We start from the raw sequence: 21885 nt of genomic DNA on the forward strand, positions 1-21885 counted from the left end.
TAAACCATAATATATTTTCACAAAATTTATGATGTATTTGCAAGTGAGAGGGCACGATTAGTGACCATAAGTGCGAAAACACTTTAATTAGTGTCCGTATATGTGAAAATAATCTAGTGAGCTTCATATTTTTTATTAGAGGTATAGATTTTTTCAAAGCACACGATGATAAAAAATCAACTGCAAACATTTTCACATGGTGGAGATTGCCCTTCACGTGCATGTACTGACTTTAACTAGAAAAAAAAGAAAATAATAATGATCGTTACAAGAGGTCGTCCCTCCGATAGATAAAGACCTCGGAAGCATTTTCTTTTCCAAAAAAAAATTTCATGCATAATAGGCATATCACGTTACACGGCATCAAAATATTTAATAAAAAACTTATCATTTTAGATATATAATACCATATCATAAATTTGTAATCACTTTTTTTGATGGTGTTAATTAACACTATAATTAGTTTGTGACATATGCATGCCACGTAATATTTTAAAGGCACATATAATTCAATTGTGGCTTTGCGTGCTACGACTACTTATGTCAAAATGCTTTACGTACGTTAGCATTAGTATCGGTATCAGTATCAGCGGCACTATCTCTATCTCTATTATAAGTAATCATTATCACCTACCTCCACACTTTATTCCCGTCCCCTCCTCCTCTCTGCCTAAGTTGCTTCCTCGATTGATTTCCGAACCAAAACTCTGTCCGTACGACGGACAGGCACGATGGGCGATCACGGCATCGACGACGACGACGAGGAGGCTGTTCTGCCTTCCTCCCGTTACCGGTGGGACATCTTCCTCAGCTTTCGGGGCGAAGACACGCGCCACGGCTTCACCGACCGCCTCTACAAAGCGCTATGGCTCGATGGCGTCCGCACGTTCCGCGACGACGAGGCGCTGGAGCGAGGGGACGAGGTGGCGCCCGGCCTTCTCGAGGCGATCCAGGACTCGGCCGGCGCGGTCGCCGTGATCTCCGAGCGGTACGCGGACTCGCGGTGGTGCCTGGAGGAGCTCGCGACGATCTTTGAAGGGAAGAAGCTGCTGCTCCCGGTGTTCTACGACGTCGACCCGTCGGACGTTCGGAGGCAGAGGGGCCCGTTTGAGGCAGGGTTTAGGATGCTGGAGGAGTCCTGCGGGGCCGAGAAGGTGCAGAGGTGGAGACAAGCCATGGAGAAGGCAGGAAACATCTCCGGATGGGTTTCTAATGTCTGGTAACAAATCCACCTTTTCATGATATTGCGATATGGTATATATCAATAATATAATTTTTTGAAATGGGAGGACAATGATTTAACTTCACATGCTATTACACTTCTGTATTGTAGTCCGGGAACATTAGTCATCGGATAGAAGGGAAATTATTACATGAATTTAGTTCATTACTTCAGTCGATACATATAGATTGATTGGTGAGGAGTCGGCACCGATCGAATCAGAATTATTGGTCGATTGTACATGTATTTCGACTGATGATCGACTCAGTCCAACAGAACTACTAGATTCATATATAAACTAGGTACATATACCGCGCATTGCCGTAGATGAAGATATTTGTTCAATCATATCATAAATATGTACATTCCATATATTTGTAATTTAACTTATAACATTGTTTACCTCTTCTTTTTTGCTCATGTGGTTTTTTAAATACCAAACTATTCTGTTTTGTTTAGTATTTAATTTTAAAGTCCCAGGTAATGTCATGGGATTAGTGCAAGTGGTCGAACAACTGCCCTTATTTGTGATTTTTTCATGTAGTTTACCCAAAAATAAATGAAAATACTCTTCCTTATTTTCATAAAAATAATTAATTGAATTCAAATTCCCAAGAATGAATATTTAACAATTTTATTTTCTTATGGGTAAAGCTATCTATTTAAGCGAATGAAAGGTCGATAAATAATGAGCTAAGGGTTTACGATATTGAATTAAGAGCCGAGGGTTTTCAAACGGAGCCCATATATTCGGCTTTTGCGCTTTTATATATATATATATATATATATAATAGATATAACGAGGGCCTCGAGCCCCTCGAAGCAATATAATTTCCTATGGCTTATGCAATATATGTATCTGATCGTATTTATTTGTATTTTTTTTTTCACTTCAGTCTCGAAGACCTCTCTTTAATATCTCTACTGACTTGACTTTCAGTACAACATTTGGAAGACAATTCTCTTACAAGTTCATGTATGGATCTATTTTGGAATTGAACATTGTATAAAGGCATAAAAATCAAAAGCTTTCTTAGATTACGTGTTGATTTTCACGTTCACCTGAGTTGCATAACATTGTACGTGCGAAAGAAGAGGACGCAGATTGTCCGTCTCAGCTTTTCCTATGTCAATTTCTGCTCATAAATCATATAAAGTGAACATCTATTTCTTCTAGAAATAGATGTTAACATTACCGCTCTTTAGAGTTTTATACAACATATTGGACGGTAGCGGAGGGGGTGTGCCGGTTATGTTATGTGGCTTCACCTAATGCACGCGGGACAGGAGATGAGACGGGAAGTTGAGACGGAGGATTTCCCGGAATTTTACTACCTACTGGATTTTTCTACATGAAATCTCTGAATGATTATTTTAGCTTATGAGAAGTAATCCAAAAATAAAACATGGGCAAATGTAATCATAGAAGTGAATTCATGCTTTCGTCCTATGTAATTATACAATGGCTTTTCATACGTAGTAGTTCATTTGATGTTAATTAAGATTGTCATGAGACCACCTTTGACAGGGAAGAGCAGGAGATGATCCGGTCTTTAGTCGAGAGGATCTTGAACATGTTGAAGAACACGCCCTTGGGAGTGGCCAAGCATCCTGTTGGACTCGAAGCTCGCCTCGAAGAGCTGAAGGGGATGATCGATGCCGATGCCACTGGAGTCCGAGTGCTCGGTTTCTATGGAATGGGTGGAGTTGGAAAAACGACTCTGGCAAAGGCTCTGTTCAACAAGCTAGTGGGTCGCTTCCGACTGCGCAGTTTCGTGTCAAATATTCGAGAAAGTTCTTCACAACCCGGTGGTTTAGATTCTCTTCAGGCCAAGCTGATTGGCGATCTTTCCTCCAGAAATGTGTCACCGCTAGGAGGGGTCCGAAATGGTATCCTTAGGATCAAGGAGCTGACCTTCGAGCAGTCCGCTCTCATTGTTCTCGATGATGTTGATGACGTCGGGCAACTAAATGCCCTAGCTGGAGGCAGAGATTGGTTCTACGAAGGAAGCCGGATCATCATCACTTCACGGGATAGAGACCTCCTGCCTGAGAGCATAGTGAATGTGTTCTACGAGGTGAAGAAGCTGAGCCTCCCGGAGTCTATACAGTTATTCAGTTTTCACGCCTTGGGAAGAAACGAACCCCCAAGAAACTTAAGCAAACTCACCGAGCAAATTGTCGATCTCACCGGAGGATTACCCCTTGCCTTGGAAGTATTTGGTTCTTATCTGTACGATAAGAGGGATGTAAAGGACTGGCAAGATGCGGTGCAAAAGCTACAGCGAGTTCGTCCTGGTCACCTGCAATCTGTTCTAGAGATAAGTTTCGATGCGCTTGATAAGGAAGAGAAGATTGTATTCCTTGATATCGCGTGCTTCTTCGTTAAAATGAGGATGACAAGAGAAGACGCAATATATGCGTTCAGGGCTTTTAATTTCAATGCCGGGATCACGATCAAAGTGCTTGCGGCCAAATCTCTCTTGAAAGTTACTGGGGACGAAATCCTCTGGATGCATGATCAGATAAGAGATATGGGAAGGGAAATCGTTCAGAGGGAGTGCGATTACTATCCCGGCAAGCAAAGCAGACTTTGGGATCACGATGAAATATTGACCGTTCTAAAGAATAAGACGGTATGATTTAGAACATCATCATCTTATTCGTTATGCAGCCATGTGAAATGATCGATATGCTCATGCTAACTAATTCCCTTGAAGCTTTCAGATCAGGAAAACAGTTAATGTCGACACAGGACAAGTGAATTTAAATGTCTCTTTGGCTATGTAGGGGACGGAGAAGATCCAAGGAATTACACTGGACTTGGAGAAGAAGGACGAATCAAGCTCAACCACAAACATCGGAAAGCACCACCAAGCAAGGGACCGCGTTCTTACATCCATCGTCCCGTCCCTGAAACAAAAATTCAAGAACAGCTCCAGCCATGAGGAGGACAAGTACGGGAACGAGAGAGATTTGATGGTTCTGAGTACAAGTTCGTTTACACGTATGGTCCACCTTAGGCTCCTGCAGATCAATCATGTAACCTTAAGGGGAAGTTCCAAGAAGATGCCTTCTGGAATTAAGTGGCTGCAATGGAAGGGATGCCCCTTGGAAGTTCTTCCTCTCAGTAGCTTCCTTCGGCAACTCGGTGTCCTCGACCTCTCAGAAAGCAGCTTCACAAAGATTAGCATGTCAAGCGGACGGAACACCTTCAGGGAGAGTAAGGTATGTATACATCCTCGTAAACTTTTACCTATAGATAGGTTATATCCGAAGTGATTGCAACCTGAATAATTACGGAAACAAAGCTCGAGTCCATTGTCCGATAACTCAGGCTCGAGAACCTTCACTCCATAAACGTAAGATGTGTGCAGTGGGGTTGCCGGCTGTAGCATGCTACGAATAAACCACCAAATCAAGTGTCAAGGGAGGTAATGTTCCTTAACTAGCTGCCAAGACATTCTTCAACCTCCCAATACTTTATAACCTTTTTTCGAGAGCCCTATGTCATCATTGGCATTTGTGATTTGATGGAATCCGGCACCTGACTGAGTCCCCAAGGTACTCCTTCGACTTTTATCTCTGGCCATATGTTTATTGGTCTCTCTGGCCATATGTTTATCGGTTGCTACTCCCCCTGGCATTCCAGTTATCATCTAGGAAGCTTGATGACTGACGAAAATATCCGGTTAGTTGGTCCTGCTGAACCTGATACTTTTCCAATATTTTGCTCCCAGCATACCTGTAGAGTTCTTGCTGATCTTCTTTATGTTTGATTTTCGTCGTAGCTTTTCTGTCATTCTTCCCAGAAATCATAGTAGTTTACTCGGAGCTGCATAATATAAAGTTCACCTCCAAGCATCTTTTCCCAAGAAAAACTGAATCACCTTTGACAAAATCTTTCTAAATAGCACAATTTCCTTATTGTGAAACCATGTAATTCAACACGGTTCCATCTGATTTTGGTTCCTTTACTTCAGCTAGCCCGTAACTCTGTGTTCTGTACAGAAAGCAGTATCAGTAGACCGTAAATTTTCCCATCCCAGGAGCTGATGTCCCGAATTTGATGTCCAGTAGTTTGGTGTGGATGGAAATTACTGCAAATAAATCATGGAAATGAGAATGGTTGATTTATGTACCGATGCTAATGGTGATGTTGACATTAGCTGCTTGGGTTGAAACTCAGCTGCTCTGTCATTTTGTTTTCTTTACTGCTTCCTGCAAAGACAGTCCTCAATGACATGGCCTCCTTTTTTTCTTTCAGACGGATAAAAAATTGCTGGTCATGGATCTACATGCTTGCAACCAGCTCACCGAGATTCCCGACTTATCCAATTATCAAGGCTTAGAGAAACTGATACTTGCAGGATGCACAAGGCTGGTCGAGATTCACAAATCTGTTGGTGACATGACTTCCTTATTGACCTTAGACCTGAGCCGTTGCTCCAATCTCCAGAAGTTCCCAGATGACATCTCAGGTCTAAAGAATCTCGAGAAACTTGTGCTCTCTGATTGCGTCCAGATGATGGAGTTACCAGAGGACATGGGAGGGATGGCATCTTTAAAAGAGCTACTCCTTGATTCCACGGCGATACTAAAACTCCCTGAATCTATATGCCGCCTCCAGAAACTCGAGAAAGTCAGTTTAAAATATTGTCAATCACTGAAGCAGCTTCCCGGGTGTATAGGAGGGCTAAGCTCGCTAAAAGAGCTTATTCTTGATAGTTCATCTCTAGAAGAACTGCCAAACTCTATAGGATCCTTGGCCAAACTCGAGAAACTAAGTCTCATCTACTGTAGATCTCTCACTGCTCTTCCTGACTCTGTCGGAAGTCTGCGATCATTGACCCATCTCTTGCTCGGGAACACTTCATTGACACACCTGCCTGCTACCATTGGTTCATTGTCAAGGTTGAAGCTCCTCTCTCTTAATTACTGTAGGAAGCTGTCTGAGTTGCCTGAATCAATCGGGGGCTTATCATCTTTGGTTCGGTTAGATTTAGTGTCCACCTCAGTTGAACGCGTCCCATCCCAGATCGGTGCCCTGAAGATGCTTAAAATTCTCGAGATGGCTTACTGCAGGTCCCTTAGATTGGTACCAGAGTCTCTTGGGAATCTGTTGAGCCTCACTAGCTTGAATTTGAATGAGGCTCCGATAACAGAGTTGCCTGAATCCATAGGGACGTTAGAAAGGCTTAGCACTTTGAGACTGAACAGCTGTAGAAATCTCCGAAAGCTGCCAGCTGCGATAGGGAAGTTGAAAAGCCTTGTGGACTTGTCGATGAAGGAAACCGCAGTGGTGGCATTGCCAGAGGAGTTTGGAATGCTCTCGAGCTTGCAGTATTTGATGATGAGAAAAGAGCCGAAACCCGATGTGGAGGAAAAATCAGAACAAACTGAAATTGTTCTTCCAAGAACATTTTCGGGTCTCTGCTCGTTAAAAGAGCTGGATGCTCATGCTTGTAGATTATCCGGAATTCCTAATGATTTCGAGAAGATAAGGACCCTAGAGGTCCTTAAGCTCGGTTTCAACAAGTTTCATTCCCTCCCTTCGAGCCTAAGGGGCCTTGAGCTACTGAAAGATCTGATTCTGACTAACTGCAGAGAGCTCAGATCTCTCCCAGAACTTCCCTCGAGCTTGACTAAGCTGGATGCATCAAACTGTACCTCACTTGAAAGCATAAGCGACCTTGGGAATTTGGAACAACTGCAGGAGCTGAACCTGACCAACTGCTACAAAGTAGTTGATATCCCGGGTCTTCAAGTGATGAAGTCCCTTAGGAGACTCTTCTTGGGTGGCTGCACGTCTTGCGCTGCAGCCGTGAAGAAGAGACTTGAAAAGGTACGTAATTCCTTCCACGTTTGTAATTATTAGAAGTCGATGATTTAGTAGTTTCCATTACCTGAGGATCACCCAACATGCTCTGGTGTTTAAATTGCAGGTTGCTCTAAGGCATTTGTACAACTTGAGCATTCCGGCAAGCGATATACCGAGCTGGTTTTCCCAGGAAATTACTAGCTTTACACCTCGCAAGAACCGGGAACTCAGGGGAATCATTGTCGCTGTGGTTGTCTCCCTATCCGATGAAAACCCAAACAACATCAAATCCAGACTCCCCGCGATTGTGGATGTTAAAGCACGGGTAGTTAGGGACAATGTCGAGCTGCACACAACTGTCTTGAACCTGATGGGAGTTCCTGAAGCGAATGAAGAACAACTCTACTTGATTCGGTTCCCAGACTTCAAGCCAATTGTAAAGATGCTGGAAGAAGGGGATAAGATTCAGGTAACTCTACGAGAAGTGCCGTATTTTCCTGGAATACAGTTGAAGAAGCACGGAGTTTATCCAGTTTTCGAGAATGACGACGACTATGCTGGTAATGAGGAGTGGCTGGATCCATCGCAGCAGTCCGTATCGCAGAAACTGGCTCGGTTTATTGGTTCCTTGTAGAGAAGTTCAACCAGCCCATGAAAGTGCACTGACAGATCTCGATGGAAGCTGACCATAAGAGGTGCCTACTTCAGGAGATTCTCTCCACACTTGACTTAAAACTTACTCCATATTCGACTCACGCAGTCGATTTGGGATTAAACTGTACTCGTATTGCGAACGTGTAGCGACCTGTCTATTTCAAGTACAATCTGGAACTCCTCGATTTGAATAATGTTGTTTACTTCGCAAACTTGCCAGTAGTGATAGATATGTGACCCGAGCCATTTCGCAAACATGTACAATGAGCCATTTCCACAAGAGATGTGTACTTTACTATTCAAATCTCTATTTTCCATTTTGAAATGGTCTAAGAAAAAAGGGGGTGGGAACATGTACATGTACCTTCCTTCCTAGTAGTAACCAACACTAAAAATATATTAATGTTGCACTCCCCGGCTCTACTCGGAATTTTTTCGAACACCAGATGGGGGAAAAAATCGAGCAAACTGTCAGCTGTGTAAGGCCAAAAAAACAAAACAAAAAGGACGAAAAAACTAAAGACATATGGCACAACTCTAAATTTACACGAATCCTCTACCGCTGACACTCCGGGCATCGGAAAGAGCAATAAGCTAACAAAATTATTTCCTTCACTTCTTTGGGGGCAGGGGCGGGGCCTTCAACTTGGACCTCATGCTCGCTCTCCTCACAACGTCCCAGGCCTTCTGGGGGGCGTAAACACCCTGCTGAGAGGCAAAGAAGGACTCGTACCCAGGCGAGTCGAAAGCGAACCCCGTGTGCCTCGAGGTCTCTCGTGGGAGCTGGGAGATGGCGAAGCTCCGGGCCTCGTCGGCGGTGAGGTGGTTGCTTATCTCGAGGGCTCCGGCCCTGGTGTTGTCGTCAGGCTCATGCCTGTGGATCTCCTGGACGATCTGATAGTCGTAAGGGAAGAACCATCTCTGGACCCTGCATCACGATGCATGTTGATTTAAACATCTCATTGACGGAGCCATTTCAAACAAAATGTGCGGAAAGAGTTTTTTCTATGATCTTAAAAATGTAAGACCATAGAATTTGCTATACACATGAATGCCGAAAACATAATAGTTCAGGAAAATCAATTAATGGGTCTTACCCTTGGCGTATGAAGTCGAGAAGCAGTGCAACAGTGGGAACCAGAAGAAAAGCTAGGTAGAAGTAGAAAGTGCTCATAACTACGTAAATGACGTAGAGAATATTCTCCTGCAGCAAAAAAATGAAGAATGAGATGCAGAAAGGCAGAAATCCTGACTAGGCCTAGTAACTACGATTCCTTCGGACCGTCGAGGAGAGCCACAGCAACTGCTTGTGATTCATTTGGTCCATTAAGATACCTTTTTTCCCTCCCTGGTTTTTCCTTTTCAGGATAAGTGTCTAAAGAAATCTCTTGCTGACCAGATCCCAGAGATCTCCTCAGAGAGTCCAGGCACAATTTTAAAATTAAGAACTGAGAGGGGAAAAAAGGGAATAGACTCACCCGGATAAGCGAATACACAAACACAAACACGAACCAAGCGAGAATGCTTCCGCCAACACTAACGTAATGCCACCGCGTGATAGAATTACACATCATGAGAAGCCGCAAGTTAACAGTCACCACGACGCAAGTAAATGCCACAGTACTGACGTCCCAGAGGCCAAACGTCCTGCCCGAAGAATTCTGGCCAGTTAAGGAAGAAGTCGTCACAAAGTGGTAGAAGATCAGCGACTGATAGATGGCCGAAAAAGCCCACGCTGCCACGACCCTCCATCTGAAGAAAGAGTTCCTGATGCCCTCCATGTACAGTTGCGGATACTTCTTGGAAAGAGATGCACTAACATCCTGGACCAAACCACACAATGGGCAACATTTATGAGTCTGTATCAGCAACAAGCAATAAATATACGCCTTCAAATTAAAAGCCTGCTTTGTTAAACTTAATGTAGACGAAGTGCTGAAGATTTAATTAAAAGATAGAGGAGGAATGATAAAGAGAAAGGATACCAAGACATCCATAGCACCAGTAAAGTAAATAACTCAAGCAGATTAATCATAAACTGGACTTTTGACTTAAATCTCTCTCAAGATGTCTCTTCGTCTCCCTCACTCGCCAAACTTACTTTTCCGCTAAAACTAAAATTGTTGAACAACTTTTAACCTCTGAAAACTATGATCAACTATCTAGGATCTCAGGTATTGTCAAACATAAAGCAGCAGCAGATTCTAAGATTGTACTCTCGGTTACTAACAAAAACTCAGTTAGGAAAGAGATATACCTTTTCGAGAAGCCCATAAATGATCACAGGCAGGGAGGTGAACATGACATTGTACAGTGATTGAAACCAATCATCATAGAATCTCTGACCAGAAAATCCAGTTTGGAAGGTGAACCAAAATTGAGTCAAGGTGAATGTAAGGTTCTTGTAGAAGAAGTAGGTCACCACCTGCAGGACAGAATACTGGTTACAGACAACCAAACAAAAATGGAAGCATGGCTTATGCACATTCGATCACAATACTTAGAAAGGATTTTTCTACAGAAAGCAAAGGTAGCAGAGGGTATTCTCACCTTGCATATTCTAAGATACGACCACCTTCCATGCACAAGAAGTAAATCCGATAGGAAGCGAAACTGAGCTATTGCAAAATCACTGGCCATCACAGCTTGCATTCCTTCCAAGCCACTAATCCCAACACCAACATGAGCTGCTTGAATCATGCTAACGTCATTCGCACCATCACCAATACTAAGTGTTATTTTCCGAGCACCTTTCTTTACCAGACTTGTTACCTACATACACAGAGCATAATTTTAGAGATATTTTTCCACTTTACAGTAATTACACACATTAAAATGCAATTTTCTATGAACATTTTACTCACTTTATCAAAGCTCACCAATTAATTATTGCTTTTAGTGATGAATCTGTAATATATCTAATGCACTCTAATCAAGCACCCTGAAGCCAAATGTCAAAGACACTCCAACTATACTAAAGTCTAGTTCAGAATTTTCAATTATACAGTGCATATATCCATAGAAAACTAGAGCATTTTTACATACATGATTCAATCATTGAATGGTTTTGAAGCGATAAAAGTGAACTTCTATGGAAACTTTTCAGATGATTCCAGTAAAAATACCAGAAATGAGGATAATCAAGTTGATAGAAAATCTTTCTTGAAAAATAAGCAACAAAGTGGACCGAACGAATATACTTAAAGAATTGACATCAGGGTGATTACCTGTGCTTTCTGCAAAGGAGAGACTCGACAGCAAACAACTGAAGTACAGTTCAAACTCAGATTAAGCAGCATCACCCGTAAACTTGGGTCCAGAGCATACATCAGACATTTCCCATCAATTACAAGAGTCAATTTTGGTCCAGAGACAGTACGGAAATATTGTTGTGCCTCTTCAAGGCAATTCTTCAGATCTTTCTTCACTTCTTCTTTCATAACACGTGCAAGTTCCACTTGGTCCCCCTGAGCACAGATTGATGCTTACCAATAAGCAATTGTACAGTGCAAAGAGGAAGAAGTTAATGAAACCAGGATATAGGGGTTTCTCACTCTTTCTTCAACTTCTCTAATCACGTCTGTTTCTGAACTAATTATGAATTGTTTCATCTCATTACTAATCAACCTGCATGCTGCACAAAAAAAAAAAGAAGGAAAAAGGAGTCAAGATCATTGAGGAGATAAATGAGAAGATAAATAGATATAAAAGCATTGAACATAAATGTCAATCACCATAGGCTATGTTTATTGCTGTTTCCATCTTGTCCCCTGTTAGCACCCAGATCTTGATCCCAGCTCTTGAAAGTGTCTCTATACAAGTAGGTACTCCTTCCTGAAGCTTGTCTTCTATAGCAGTGGCTCCAATCAATACCAGTTCCTTTTCAATAATTTCTGCAACCTGCGTACGTTTGCACAGTTCGTGATTCATGAAGATAACATTCTTCCAATAATAAACTACTCAAAATATGCAATCATGCAGAAAGTCATCATCCCCATATGAAACAGTATCATTTTAAACTGTTCCTCAGGTTGATAATTTGAGACCTAAGTGATCACTGGTATCATCTGAAGTGCACAAAACATGAATTCATGTCACTTATCTACTTAATGCATCACATGAAAAATAATCATTTTATTAAATTGAAAAGCCCCTTCATCGTCTGCACCAGTTTCAAAGCTCAAAATGGAAAACTGCATCCGCAAATGTTCCAGAACAAAAAAGGACAACGATCATTGCACTCCTCATCAATGCATTTCATCTTATACTGCAGGTGCATCAAGGCTTTTCTATATTCTTTTTCTCAAATAGAATACCGATGAGAGTTGAAAGCTATGAAAAATGCATGTAAGAGCATCCAGTAATTGCATGCAAGATATATACGAGCTAAGTTAGCAAATTTCATGCTGAGCCAGAACCTTTGTTTTTCATAATAAAGGGATGGGGCAGCATTAATGGCACATCACATGAGAATAAGAGATTTAACCCTTTCATCTCACTTCGGTGTGATTGATAATGGCAAATAGATATCATGTACCACAGGCATCAAACAATGACTGGTAAATCACAGTTGAACTTTATCAGGCAACTCTCTTCAACTACACAGAAAATACGCATTTTTCAATAAAAATGCCCATGATGAAGATCTTAACCAAAGATATGCTATGATATAATAAATGAAAGTATAATTGATGAATGAACCACAACCAGGAGTGAGCACAGAAAGTATATCTCAAGATTAGGCACTCACTTCATCCAGCTTCTTCTCACGATCCCGTAGAGATGATTTGGCCTGAATGAACTTCTCATTCCAGCTCTCATATACTGCAGGACTTAAATCTCTATAAGCCAGGCAAAGCGTACGCAGTCCAGCAGATCCAAATTGTTCCAAGTGTTCCCTGGTTATTTTCTTTATATGCCCATGTCCTTCAGTTAATCTTTCATAGATAACAGTATCAGCTCCCTGTCAAAAGTAAATATAGCCAAGTGAAAATTGGACTTGAGTTGTTTCGCCACTTTCACCTGAAACAAGAACTTAAAAAACCACCATTACCTTGCAGTATAACACAAGCCTGCCATCAGGGTAACGACAAACAACAGATTGGCGCTTCCTTGTACTGTTTATTCAACAAGAAAGCAACCCATGTCAGTAACTTTTACCATTAAATCATGACCAACATGAATAATCTAGACTCTTCAAAACCTGTTGAACTCTAGGACGTTCAGAATCTCATAGGTAACATCTTGGATTTTGCCCATCTTCTCTACATGGGATTCGCGGACATAGATCATAGTAGGTGTCCTCCTGCAGATATCAACTATTCATTCTCAAGAAGTATAAGAGCAACTATTCATTCTCAAAAATGAGTAAGATAAGGAGACATGAACAACAAACATAGCAGGGTAACTTCCATGAGATTTTGCAGTATACTCTGCAGTTAAAGACTACTAAGTCAAAGTTACACATGATTTCTTCACCAAACAGAACAATAATTTATTGCTCTTTACATTTTAGGAAACTACAAAGAATAATTGGAAACGCTGCCCTCCCTACAATTTGCAGATATCATGCCGCATGTATTATAGGCATTTTGCTTTCAAACAAATTTATCACTAGCATGATGGGTGAAGGAAAACTTTAAAAGGACAGAAAAATGGTAAAAAGCTAAAAAGAATAGTGACTAGACCTGTAAAAGAAGAAACCGAAATTCTTTGCAGCAGTGACCAGTGCAGCCTCATCAGGAGATGCAGCTTGGTATTTAATTTTTTCTGGGGATTCATCACCTTCAGGAAGGACAGTGTGGCATATAGCGAGGCACCTAAAGAATTCCTAAATGAACACAAACATCGGAGCATATGGCATCATTTCCACAAAAAGAATGAAAATATCTAACAGCTTCAGAACTGCAAATATGGATCAGTAAGCTCCTAGTTTTCTCTGTCACAATCATTACAAAGAAAATTTGAAAAATAATAATAATAAATAACAAAATGAAAGGCAAAGTCCATCTGGATAAAGAATTCACTGCAGCATAGAGATACAGAACATTGAAAATTTAAAGCGAGAAGACAAGATATTTACGACTGCGCATCTGGAACATATAAAGCTGCCTAAAAGGAAACTTAGGTGGCATTTGATAAATTAAGTCCATAAAAATTAAGCACTTAATTAGGTAAGCAAAGAAATGTATAGGAAGAGGAGAGGCATTATAAGGATGAGAAAATGGTTTGTGATGGGAAAAGAATATGAATAAGTTTCATTAAGTCAAAATTTTTTGCTTACCCATTAAGTGGTTTTTCACTCAATGATTAAGTAGACAGGACACTATCTTTCATCTTTCTCTCTCCCCTATTCATTTTCCCACATAACTAACACATAACTAACTTTAAAGCACTTACTTATGTTGTAATCAAACGCAACCTTAGTCTCGAAACAATCCAATCTCTATAACGTCATATTTGATTAATCTAAACAATATAGCATTTAAATATGCCAAGAATCTGACAACATTATGAGATGCGAATGGCACATGCAGCTCAATTATTTTCTTCGCAAACTTCACCGCGCCCTCTGCCAAAAGCAAAAAGTGAAGTTCCAGGATGGTCACAACCTAAACAGTCCTATGAAACCAGTATGCAACAGCCCAGCGGGTTTAGGAATTGCTCGATCTCATTATCCCAAATGACATAATTCCCATGTCTACGTCTGTAGATAAAAATTATCCAAATCCTTCCATGATAGCATAAAGTTGGCCGCTTCAATAAAACTTTGACCTGGCACTGAATTTGTGGGAACTACTTTACTTTTAAGGTCAAAGCAGAAGACCAACCTTGCACGCATCAGGATTTGGTTCATTTCTCCAAGCACCTCGCATAAGCCTATCATCATCAAAATTAAAACCCTTCTCATGCACCGCATTGGCTGATTTTCCCCCCTGCATGTAAGTGGAATCAACATTATATCTGTTTCAGACACAAAGGTATAGCATCATATAACATATAATCACAAAGTTACCTCAACTTTGGCACCAGTGCGTTCTGCACTGCCCATCTCTATCTCAGTCATGCCAGTTCCATAAACCTCCCCTCCAATGGAACACTTGAAGAATTCCATCATATTTCTCGTCAAAGTTCCAGTTTTATCTGAAAATATGTATTCTATCTGTACCAAACAGCAGCGTCAAACAATTAAAAACATAGACATGCCAAGCAGAGATTCCTTTTAAACAGTATCAGAATTGCAGTGTAAGTGGTGGTAGAGATTCAAACAATGAAACGTTCCGATCCTCAGTATGTAATAAGATCAAGGGCTTATAAAGATAGCCAGAAATTGATTGTAAGAAAATTGAATGGAAGGAAGAACAAGAGAGAGAATGTGAAAAGATTATTTACTAATAAATTCAAAAACCCTTCTGTTCCTTATTTTACCATTAAGCATTTAGCATAATTCGTTTCACTACTCTCATATGACATATTGGTAATTGTTACCAAAATATCTGACGCAATCTTTATTAATTTCTATACTTAAGTAGCTATCAGATATAGCAGCATGTTACCTGTCCAAGTTCCTCATTCAGATTGGAAGTCCTTGCGAGTGCAGGTGTATTGGTCTCAACATGGTACATATGCAAGTCCTTGTTAATAAATTGTGTGGACTGAAAAACTTTGATCATCTGAAATTGCAATGGAAAGGAACGAAAATAAGAATTGCCACAAGAATAGAAATTCACTTGACATGGAAGAAAACATAGGCTGCATGGCTCACCTCGATGGAGACATAAAGAGATATAGGGATAATTGTTGAAAATAGAGTAATCAGTGTAAGGATAGTTGCAGCAGCTACCTGCACAGAAATAATTTGACCACTAAGGAAACATGAAAAGGACCGTGGGACAAGCCTGAAAAAGAGAATTCACTGAAGTTGCAGCTAGTATATAGTACCACAATCCTGTTGTTAGGATTAAACTGAGCTTCCACTCCTTTAGAAAGACCTAAATACCAATACTTGCTATTTATGAAGACACCACTGCAGAATTCCAGAAATAATTAAGTGAAATGAATATACCATAAATAAAAAGAAGGCATATGAACTACAAAAACTCCATAGCTAACTGTGGCACCTGCCAATGGCTCCAATGAAGCACATAAAGAAGAGAGTGCCTAAAAGAGTGAGTATTAGTTTGTCAAGTTTCCTCTCTAACGTACTTCTCTTGGAAGGAACATTCATTGCATTCATCATAACCTGTTCAAGTAATGAAATGCAGTAAGGTGCCACACTAGAGATAAAGAACCAACTTGGAAGAATAACTTTTATTTCTTTCTTTCTTTATATCTATCTATCTTCTTCTCCTCCCCCACACCCCCCACCCACCCCCCCACCCCCCCCCCCCCCCCCCCCCCCCCCCTCCTTCTCTTTCACATGATAAACAACTTTCAAGAGTTAACCTTGAGATCAAATGCTGGATGCTAATCAAACATACGATTCATAAATTACTCCAGAGATTTTTCTTACAATGATAGGCGCTTGAAAGAAGGCCTTGGAATCTAAACATAGTACACGTAATCCTGAATAATGTAATTTGGTGCTTGTATCGACAAAACCAGTCAAACAAGTTACACTCTAGAAAAACATGAATAATATGCCATCAGCAGATTCTGTTACATACCTTAGTCTCATGACCTGTAAAAATGACAGCGCCAACTATGTACTCAGTATTTCTGAGACTGCAGCCCTGAACACATGCAATGCAACTTTTGGTTGATAATACAATTATGCAAAGAAATTCAACATCAAGATAAATATCAAGCATATAACAAAGTCACAACTATGTCCATGAGTTTCAGAGCATGCCCAGGTGGCAGGGGATTCCAGTCACGGCTTTTTGACGAATGGCTAGATGTTAAATTAAGTCTGGAAGTGTGGCTAATTTACTAAATATCAATTACAGTTTTTCTGACCAGGAAAAAAAAAAGATACAAGATAAAAGAGATTTCGGACAATAAAAGGTATTCTGTTGGAAACGATCTAAAATGACATGCTTTTCCTTTCAACCTGTAGATAAATTGAAATATTCCACGTATATTCTTTATCCAAATTATTAACAGCTCCGAACACCATTATTCTCCCCAATACAAGAACCAGATGAGAGAGAAAGAGAGGGGATAAACTCAAAAGTCTTGCTCTCCCTCCTGTTCTCCAAACACACTGATCTCTCTCTCTCTCTCTCTCTCTCTCTATGGGGGTGCAATTCCTCATCTATATTGTGCTGCTTGAGAGAGCCACTTTCAAAGTTCATGAATTCACTACTATCTGAGATGGTGATTTGACTCTCAGGAGGAAAGAGAAATATGTGAGCAAGGTTAGGGAACACTAGTAAGAGAATGACAGTCTTTCAGTGCTGAAATATAGAAGGATAAGCCAAGAAGCTTGCAGTCCCCAGCATCATGACTTCTCTAGTTTCATTCCTGCGCCTTGCCACATTGTGTAATCCTTAGCATTTTTCATTAAAACAAATTCTGACAATAAGGCAAGGGACATATATCTTAATTTCAACCAGCAATCACACATCAAAGAGAACCAAAAAAAAAAAACACTATGCAACAGAGAGGAAAGAAGACTGAAATCTATTGAAGGGAAAAAGGAGCCAGAAAAAGATCCAAGTGTACGGTTTAAATAATACATGACGAAGAAAGAAATATATATTATACCCTCAAAAGAAGTTGATTTGGAGAAAGAGGTAGTGTCTGCTTTTGGAAGATAAGGTTCCCAGTGAATGTATACAATGAATTGTTTGGTTGCTCACACTGCACTTCACCTGCAATTACCAGAGAGATTCCGATGAGTCAAATATAACCATAAAGCAACAGCATTAACAAGGCAACTTTTTTGCTGCCAGAAATTGGGTACAAACCCATAACAAATCATTAAGCAAATTGTTACACTTTCTGCACATCGCAGCTTCTTTGGCATGTAATAGCAAATGTATAAAATCTACAGCAACTCATAGTTCAAGGTCTCGGAAAAAAGTGAGCTAGACATAAAGAGAGAAAATCAGAATTGAACCCATCTAAGACTTATCATAACATTCCATATTCAAGGTAGCCAAAAGAATGCTTTAGAAGTAACAGCTACAAAATGTCCAAAGTTCATATGTGGAGAGCCTCCTACAAATTGGCAGAACCATTAAGTTTTACATGTTGGAAATAGAAATACTGATTGCCTGTTGAATAGTTCAGGAAGTCACATAATTCAGTTAATTAAAAAAATATGAACTGAACTAGTGGATGTTAACATACATTTAACAGATGAACCGCCTCATTGATCATTCAATATTAAATGGTTTCACTGTCTTCACAGTTAAAAAAAGTAAATGACAATATATTCCATATCAAAACAATAACAAATAATTAGTATTTCTCCTTGCAGCAATAAGAAAACCAAGGTTAAGAGCTTATCATATAAACTCCTGTTTATTATTATTTTTTTTTTATAACAAGGAGAACAAAAGCTTTATAGAGTTGCTCTCTAATCAACGAAATGAACTGACATGACCTTTGAATTCCACTGCCTTCTCAGCTGTTGAATAATCCCATGTCCTTTCCAAAGCCTTTCTTATCTTCAGATTTGTCTCCCCATCCAAATTCGACGTCTACAAACAAAAGCAGTAAAGTCATCCAAGGAGCGACTGACACCACACAATAAAAGTACCACAATTATGTCAATAGTAAAACGGATAGAACGATATTTCAAAGCATTGGAGAAACCTCAATATAGCAGACACCATCTGCATTTGTACTAGCCAGGAAAAGGAGATCGGCTGGAAAACACTCATCTTGCTTCACCTGTAACAAGTGTGAAAACTGTGTCTTAACGTTTTATACATATATGTATATATACTGTGCGTAACTGACATCGAGTCTTATTAAAGAAAGAATATATTGGTACACAGATTCCTTCTACATTTTCTAAGTTTGTATACAAAGGATTGTGCCCAGGGCATCTATTAGTGAACATGCCAACTTACCAACCAAAACAATTATGAAATGATTGAATGTATATCAGATACTTTAATTAAGAAAGAAAAGAAAAAAAAGAAGAAAAATTCACCATATTCAGTCCTTGATTCTGCTATTAACTGAAATCTACAACTTATCAGATTATGAATCAACCAAAACCAATTACATCATGCTACATCTGCAGGTTTCAGCATATTATCTCATAAAGCAATTAATGTGGACAGTATGCGTGCAAGATATTCATTTCTCCACACCCAGAACAGACTAAGTTCTGAATCAAATTTCTATAATAAATCAATGCCATTCTTGCCCAGAAAAATCGCAATATAAGTTAAGCTGAAATCTCAAGTTAAATAGCATGAACCTCCTCACCTTGATAATGTCTCCAACCTGCAACTTCTTCCAAGGCATATTCACCCACCGATTATCTTGCAATACCTCTACGAGAGTATTATTTATTGACATGTCATTTTGAAACCGCTTCTGTTAAGGACAATTTGTGACACAAATACAAGTCAAGCACTAACCAATAAACCTGATATTAATAGGAATATGCGGTACCCAAGCGTACCCAAGCTAATGCATAAGAGGGGAAACCCTCTTTACTTGTAGTCATTCTACTCTTTAAAAAATAAAATGGACCAAACTACTTACCCAATCCTCATATGCCTCTTTGCAAAGAGATACGAGAAGAACCAAACTGAGTGGGACCATGTTTGTGATTGGGCTTACAGGACTGCATGAGCAGAAAAACTGATTATTATCTATGCCCGAACTACTAATACAGAAGAAATATGCAATTCAAACAATAACATGAGTCGATTATTGTTCCCAGAAGTAGTGATCTTAGCAGTGTCAAATAGAGATTTAGGTGGAAACTGCATACCATCAAAACCCAAAACATGCAGCTTGAATATTAAGATTCGTTAGGCCTGCAGTGTTATGCTTGCTTCAAAATTGCTTCATACATGAATTTGCTCAGCAGGATTTTTACTAAGCTCAAACAATCAAATTCGCCACTTAATAACTTCTAAACCCTAAGGAATTTTACAGTCTACCGATATAGAATTTGAAGATATAAAATGGGACTCCTCCACCTTTTAATGACTTGAACATACAGAATGAGGAGTCAAAGATATTGGAATTCTTAAAACCTGAGTCAAGAAATTGGAATTCTTAAAACCTGAGTCTCAGCTTTTCATTAAGGTCTTAGTGGGCTCACAGTTAAATCAGTAGCAGGTTACACCAGTATATATGCTGCATGATTGGGATGACTTTGTTTTCTACAGTGATTCCTATAAGATTCTTTTGTATTGCCAACAAATCTTGTTTACAAGGGTTGCCGCCCTCCCGGTGCCCTTCTATTTCACTGGAACAGGTAATGACATGACAACAACCACAGCATTTCCTGGTCATAGTCCTTCCACCTCTATTTGTTTCACATATCTAAAAATTCATAATACGATCCTCTGCCACAAATTAATCTCACGAGTTATAAGCTAAGGCATATGAAAGAAGTTCAGTATACCTGAATGGTGTCGCAGACAGAATCGAAATCATCAGAAAGTATAGATTGGCCACTCGCCTGAACTGTGAGGTACAACACATAAAATTCTCAAGAGTTTAGATGACTGAAATAATGCCTGTGAGGCAACGCATCAGGCAAGACCCACTAGCTTACCTGTTCGAAAAGACCTTTCGGGAGAAAAGTGATGACATTGTACTTCGTTGTAGATATAGAATTCCCCTATAAGAAGTGAACCAATGCGAGTGAGAATTAAAACCGAAAAGGCAGCAGAAACTCAGCGAAGTTATAATGACATTCCATCACCCATTAAAAAAAAAAAAATAGCCATGCCACAATAATCAAATGCCATCTTTAGTGTGTCTGGTAAAGTTGCTCATGCTAGAATTATAACAGCAAAACGGGCCACCTATAGTTAAACTACGATGCATCATTTAGCCATTTTCTCGAAGGCCACGGCACAAAATTCCTCCAAATAGCTAAGAGGAACTACTGAGAATAGAGCTCATAAAAGTTTGATGCTTTGGTCTATACGAGAAGAATCAAATCCCTCAACTGTCCGAAAAAAGAAAGTAAAAGTGAAATTTTCAGACAGTCCAGCTAAGAATGCCGAACAAATTGCATTTCTTCAAGGCTCAAGGAGGCATCTTTTGCAAGTCAACCTATGTATATTAACCACTGCATAATCGAAATTCAACAGCTCGTAGTTGTCCCACCCCCGCGCAACATCAAACTCAGCTCAGTGAGAAGTTCCCATTTCCCGGGACCTCCGGGGATCAGACACGCCAACAAACTCCCCCATTCTAATACCCGAACCTCCAGAATTGCCGAAATTTGATGAATTCAAGCACAATCCATGAACTCTAGCAGGACTCACCTTGAACCGGACGGGGAGATTGGCCTCGCGATCGTTGCAGTAGATGGTGCGGTGAGTGGGCGCCTGCGGCTGGACCCGGCCCAGACGGACCGTCCTAGTCGAAGCACGCTCATCGCCGCCGAGCGGCGAGTGACGGCCGCCGAACCTCACCTTGGACGACTGCACCCTCTCCCATCCGCTCATCTTCCTCTTCCTCCTCCTCCCCCCCTTCCTTCCCTCCCTCCCTCCCTTGCTTCCCTTTCCGCGAACCGCCGGATCCGCAACCTCTCAACCGATCCTTCAGCCGTTACCGGAGAGACACACGCCGGCGTTGATTCAAAGAAGACGACGAGACAAAGGATCCATCATCATCGTCTGTTCGTTCATTAACTATCGGAATTAACCACGGCCAGCTCTCTCCTCTTCGATTTTGACTTGATTTTTCTTTTTCTTTTTCTTTTCCTTTTCTTCCTTTTTTTTTTTTTTTCCTTCTCGTTCTTATTAACGCGTGATGGCTTCTTCGTTCCCTCGGACCCCTGGATTTTAACGGGTCAAGAGTTCCACTTACGCGCCACCCAGCGCGTGTCCCTGAGCCCGGGGCTCCGCGAGCCCGAGACTGCGCAAGACGGGCCTGCACGCGCGGCGGTTGGTGCCGGGCGTTGAATGGGATGAAAATTCGTCGGCTACGGCGTCGTTTGGCGACGCTTCCTCTTCTCCTCTTTATTTTCCTTTCATTTTCCCAACCATTTATTTATTTGCCCGCTAATATTTTATTTTCTCGTCATAGAATG

At 40.5% G+C, this 21885-nt stretch overlaps 2 protein-coding genes across 2 annotated transcripts; one reads left to right on the forward strand and one right to left on the reverse strand.

Annotated features, from left to right (window-relative positions):
• The first annotated feature begins 623 nt into the window (after positions 1-623).
• LOC116199797 (disease resistance protein TAO1-like) lies at positions 624-7909 on the forward strand. The gene is made up of 5 exons (XM_031530302.1): positions 624-1219; positions 2751-3858; positions 4013-4450; positions 5490-7067; positions 7168-7909. Exons 1-5 carry the CDS (start codon positions 732-734, stop codon positions 7675-7677), a joined length of 4122 nt encoding a protein of 1373 aa, XP_031386162.1. The 5' UTR covers positions 624-731; the 3' UTR covers positions 7678-7909.
• Positions 7910-8044: 135 nt separating this feature from the next.
• Positions 8045-21580, reverse strand: LOC116199798 (phospholipid-transporting ATPase 3). Its single transcript, XM_031530304.1, has 27 exons — positions 21116-21580; positions 20395-20460; positions 20242-20303; positions 19368-19449; positions 19086-19196; positions 18462-18539; positions 18250-18346; positions 17406-17512; positions 16364-16429; positions 15818-15939; positions 15639-15723; positions 15463-15540; positions 15254-15370; positions 14713-14859; positions 14528-14632; positions 13385-13527; positions 12901-13002; positions 12751-12814; positions 12448-12660; positions 11432-11597; positions 11252-11331; positions 10925-11164; positions 10248-10469; positions 9955-10122; positions 9176-9520; positions 8795-8901; positions 8045-8625 (listed from the first exon to the last, which is right to left on the reverse strand). Exons 1-27 carry the CDS (start codon positions 21296-21298, stop codon positions 8310-8312), a joined length of 3672 nt encoding a protein of 1223 aa, XP_031386164.1. The 5' UTR covers positions 21299-21580; the 3' UTR covers positions 8045-8309.
• Between the last annotated feature and the right edge of the window lie 305 nt (positions 21581-21885).

Source organism: Punica granatum, chromosome 3, assembly GCF_007655135.1.
Source record: "Punica granatum isolate Tunisia-2019 chromosome 3, ASM765513v2, whole genome shotgun sequence".
Lineage (NCBI taxonomy): Eukaryota > Viridiplantae > Streptophyta > Magnoliopsida > Myrtales > Lythraceae > Punica > Punica granatum.

Excerpts from the sequence above, each read along its gene's own strand:
- LOC116199797 (XM_031530302.1), top strand. The coding sequence starts at position 732 with ATGGGCGATCACGGCATCGACGACGACGACGAGGAGGCTGTTCTGCCT. Across the intron at positions 1,220-2,750 it reads GGATGGGTTTCTAATGTCTG|GGAAGAGCAGGAGATGATCC; the intron begins GTAACAAATCCA and ends CACCTTTGACAG. Across the intron at positions 4,451-5,489 it reads ACACCTTCAGGGAGAGTAAG|ACGGATAAAAAATTGCTGGT; the intron begins GTATGTATACAT and ends TTTTTCTTTCAG.
- LOC116199798 (XM_031530304.1), bottom strand. The coding sequence starts at position 21,298 with ATGAGCGGATGGGAGAGGGTGCAGTCGTCCAAGGTGAGGTTCGGCGGC. Across the intron at positions 10,123-10,247 it reads CGTATCTTAGAATATGCAAG|GTGGTGACCTACTTCTTCTA; the intron begins GTGAGAATACCC and ends TCTGTCCTGCAG. Across the intron at positions 9,521-9,954 it reads TTTATGGGCTTCTCGAAAAG|GATGTTAGTGCATCTCTTTC; the intron begins GTATATCTCTTT and ends GGTTTGGTCCAG.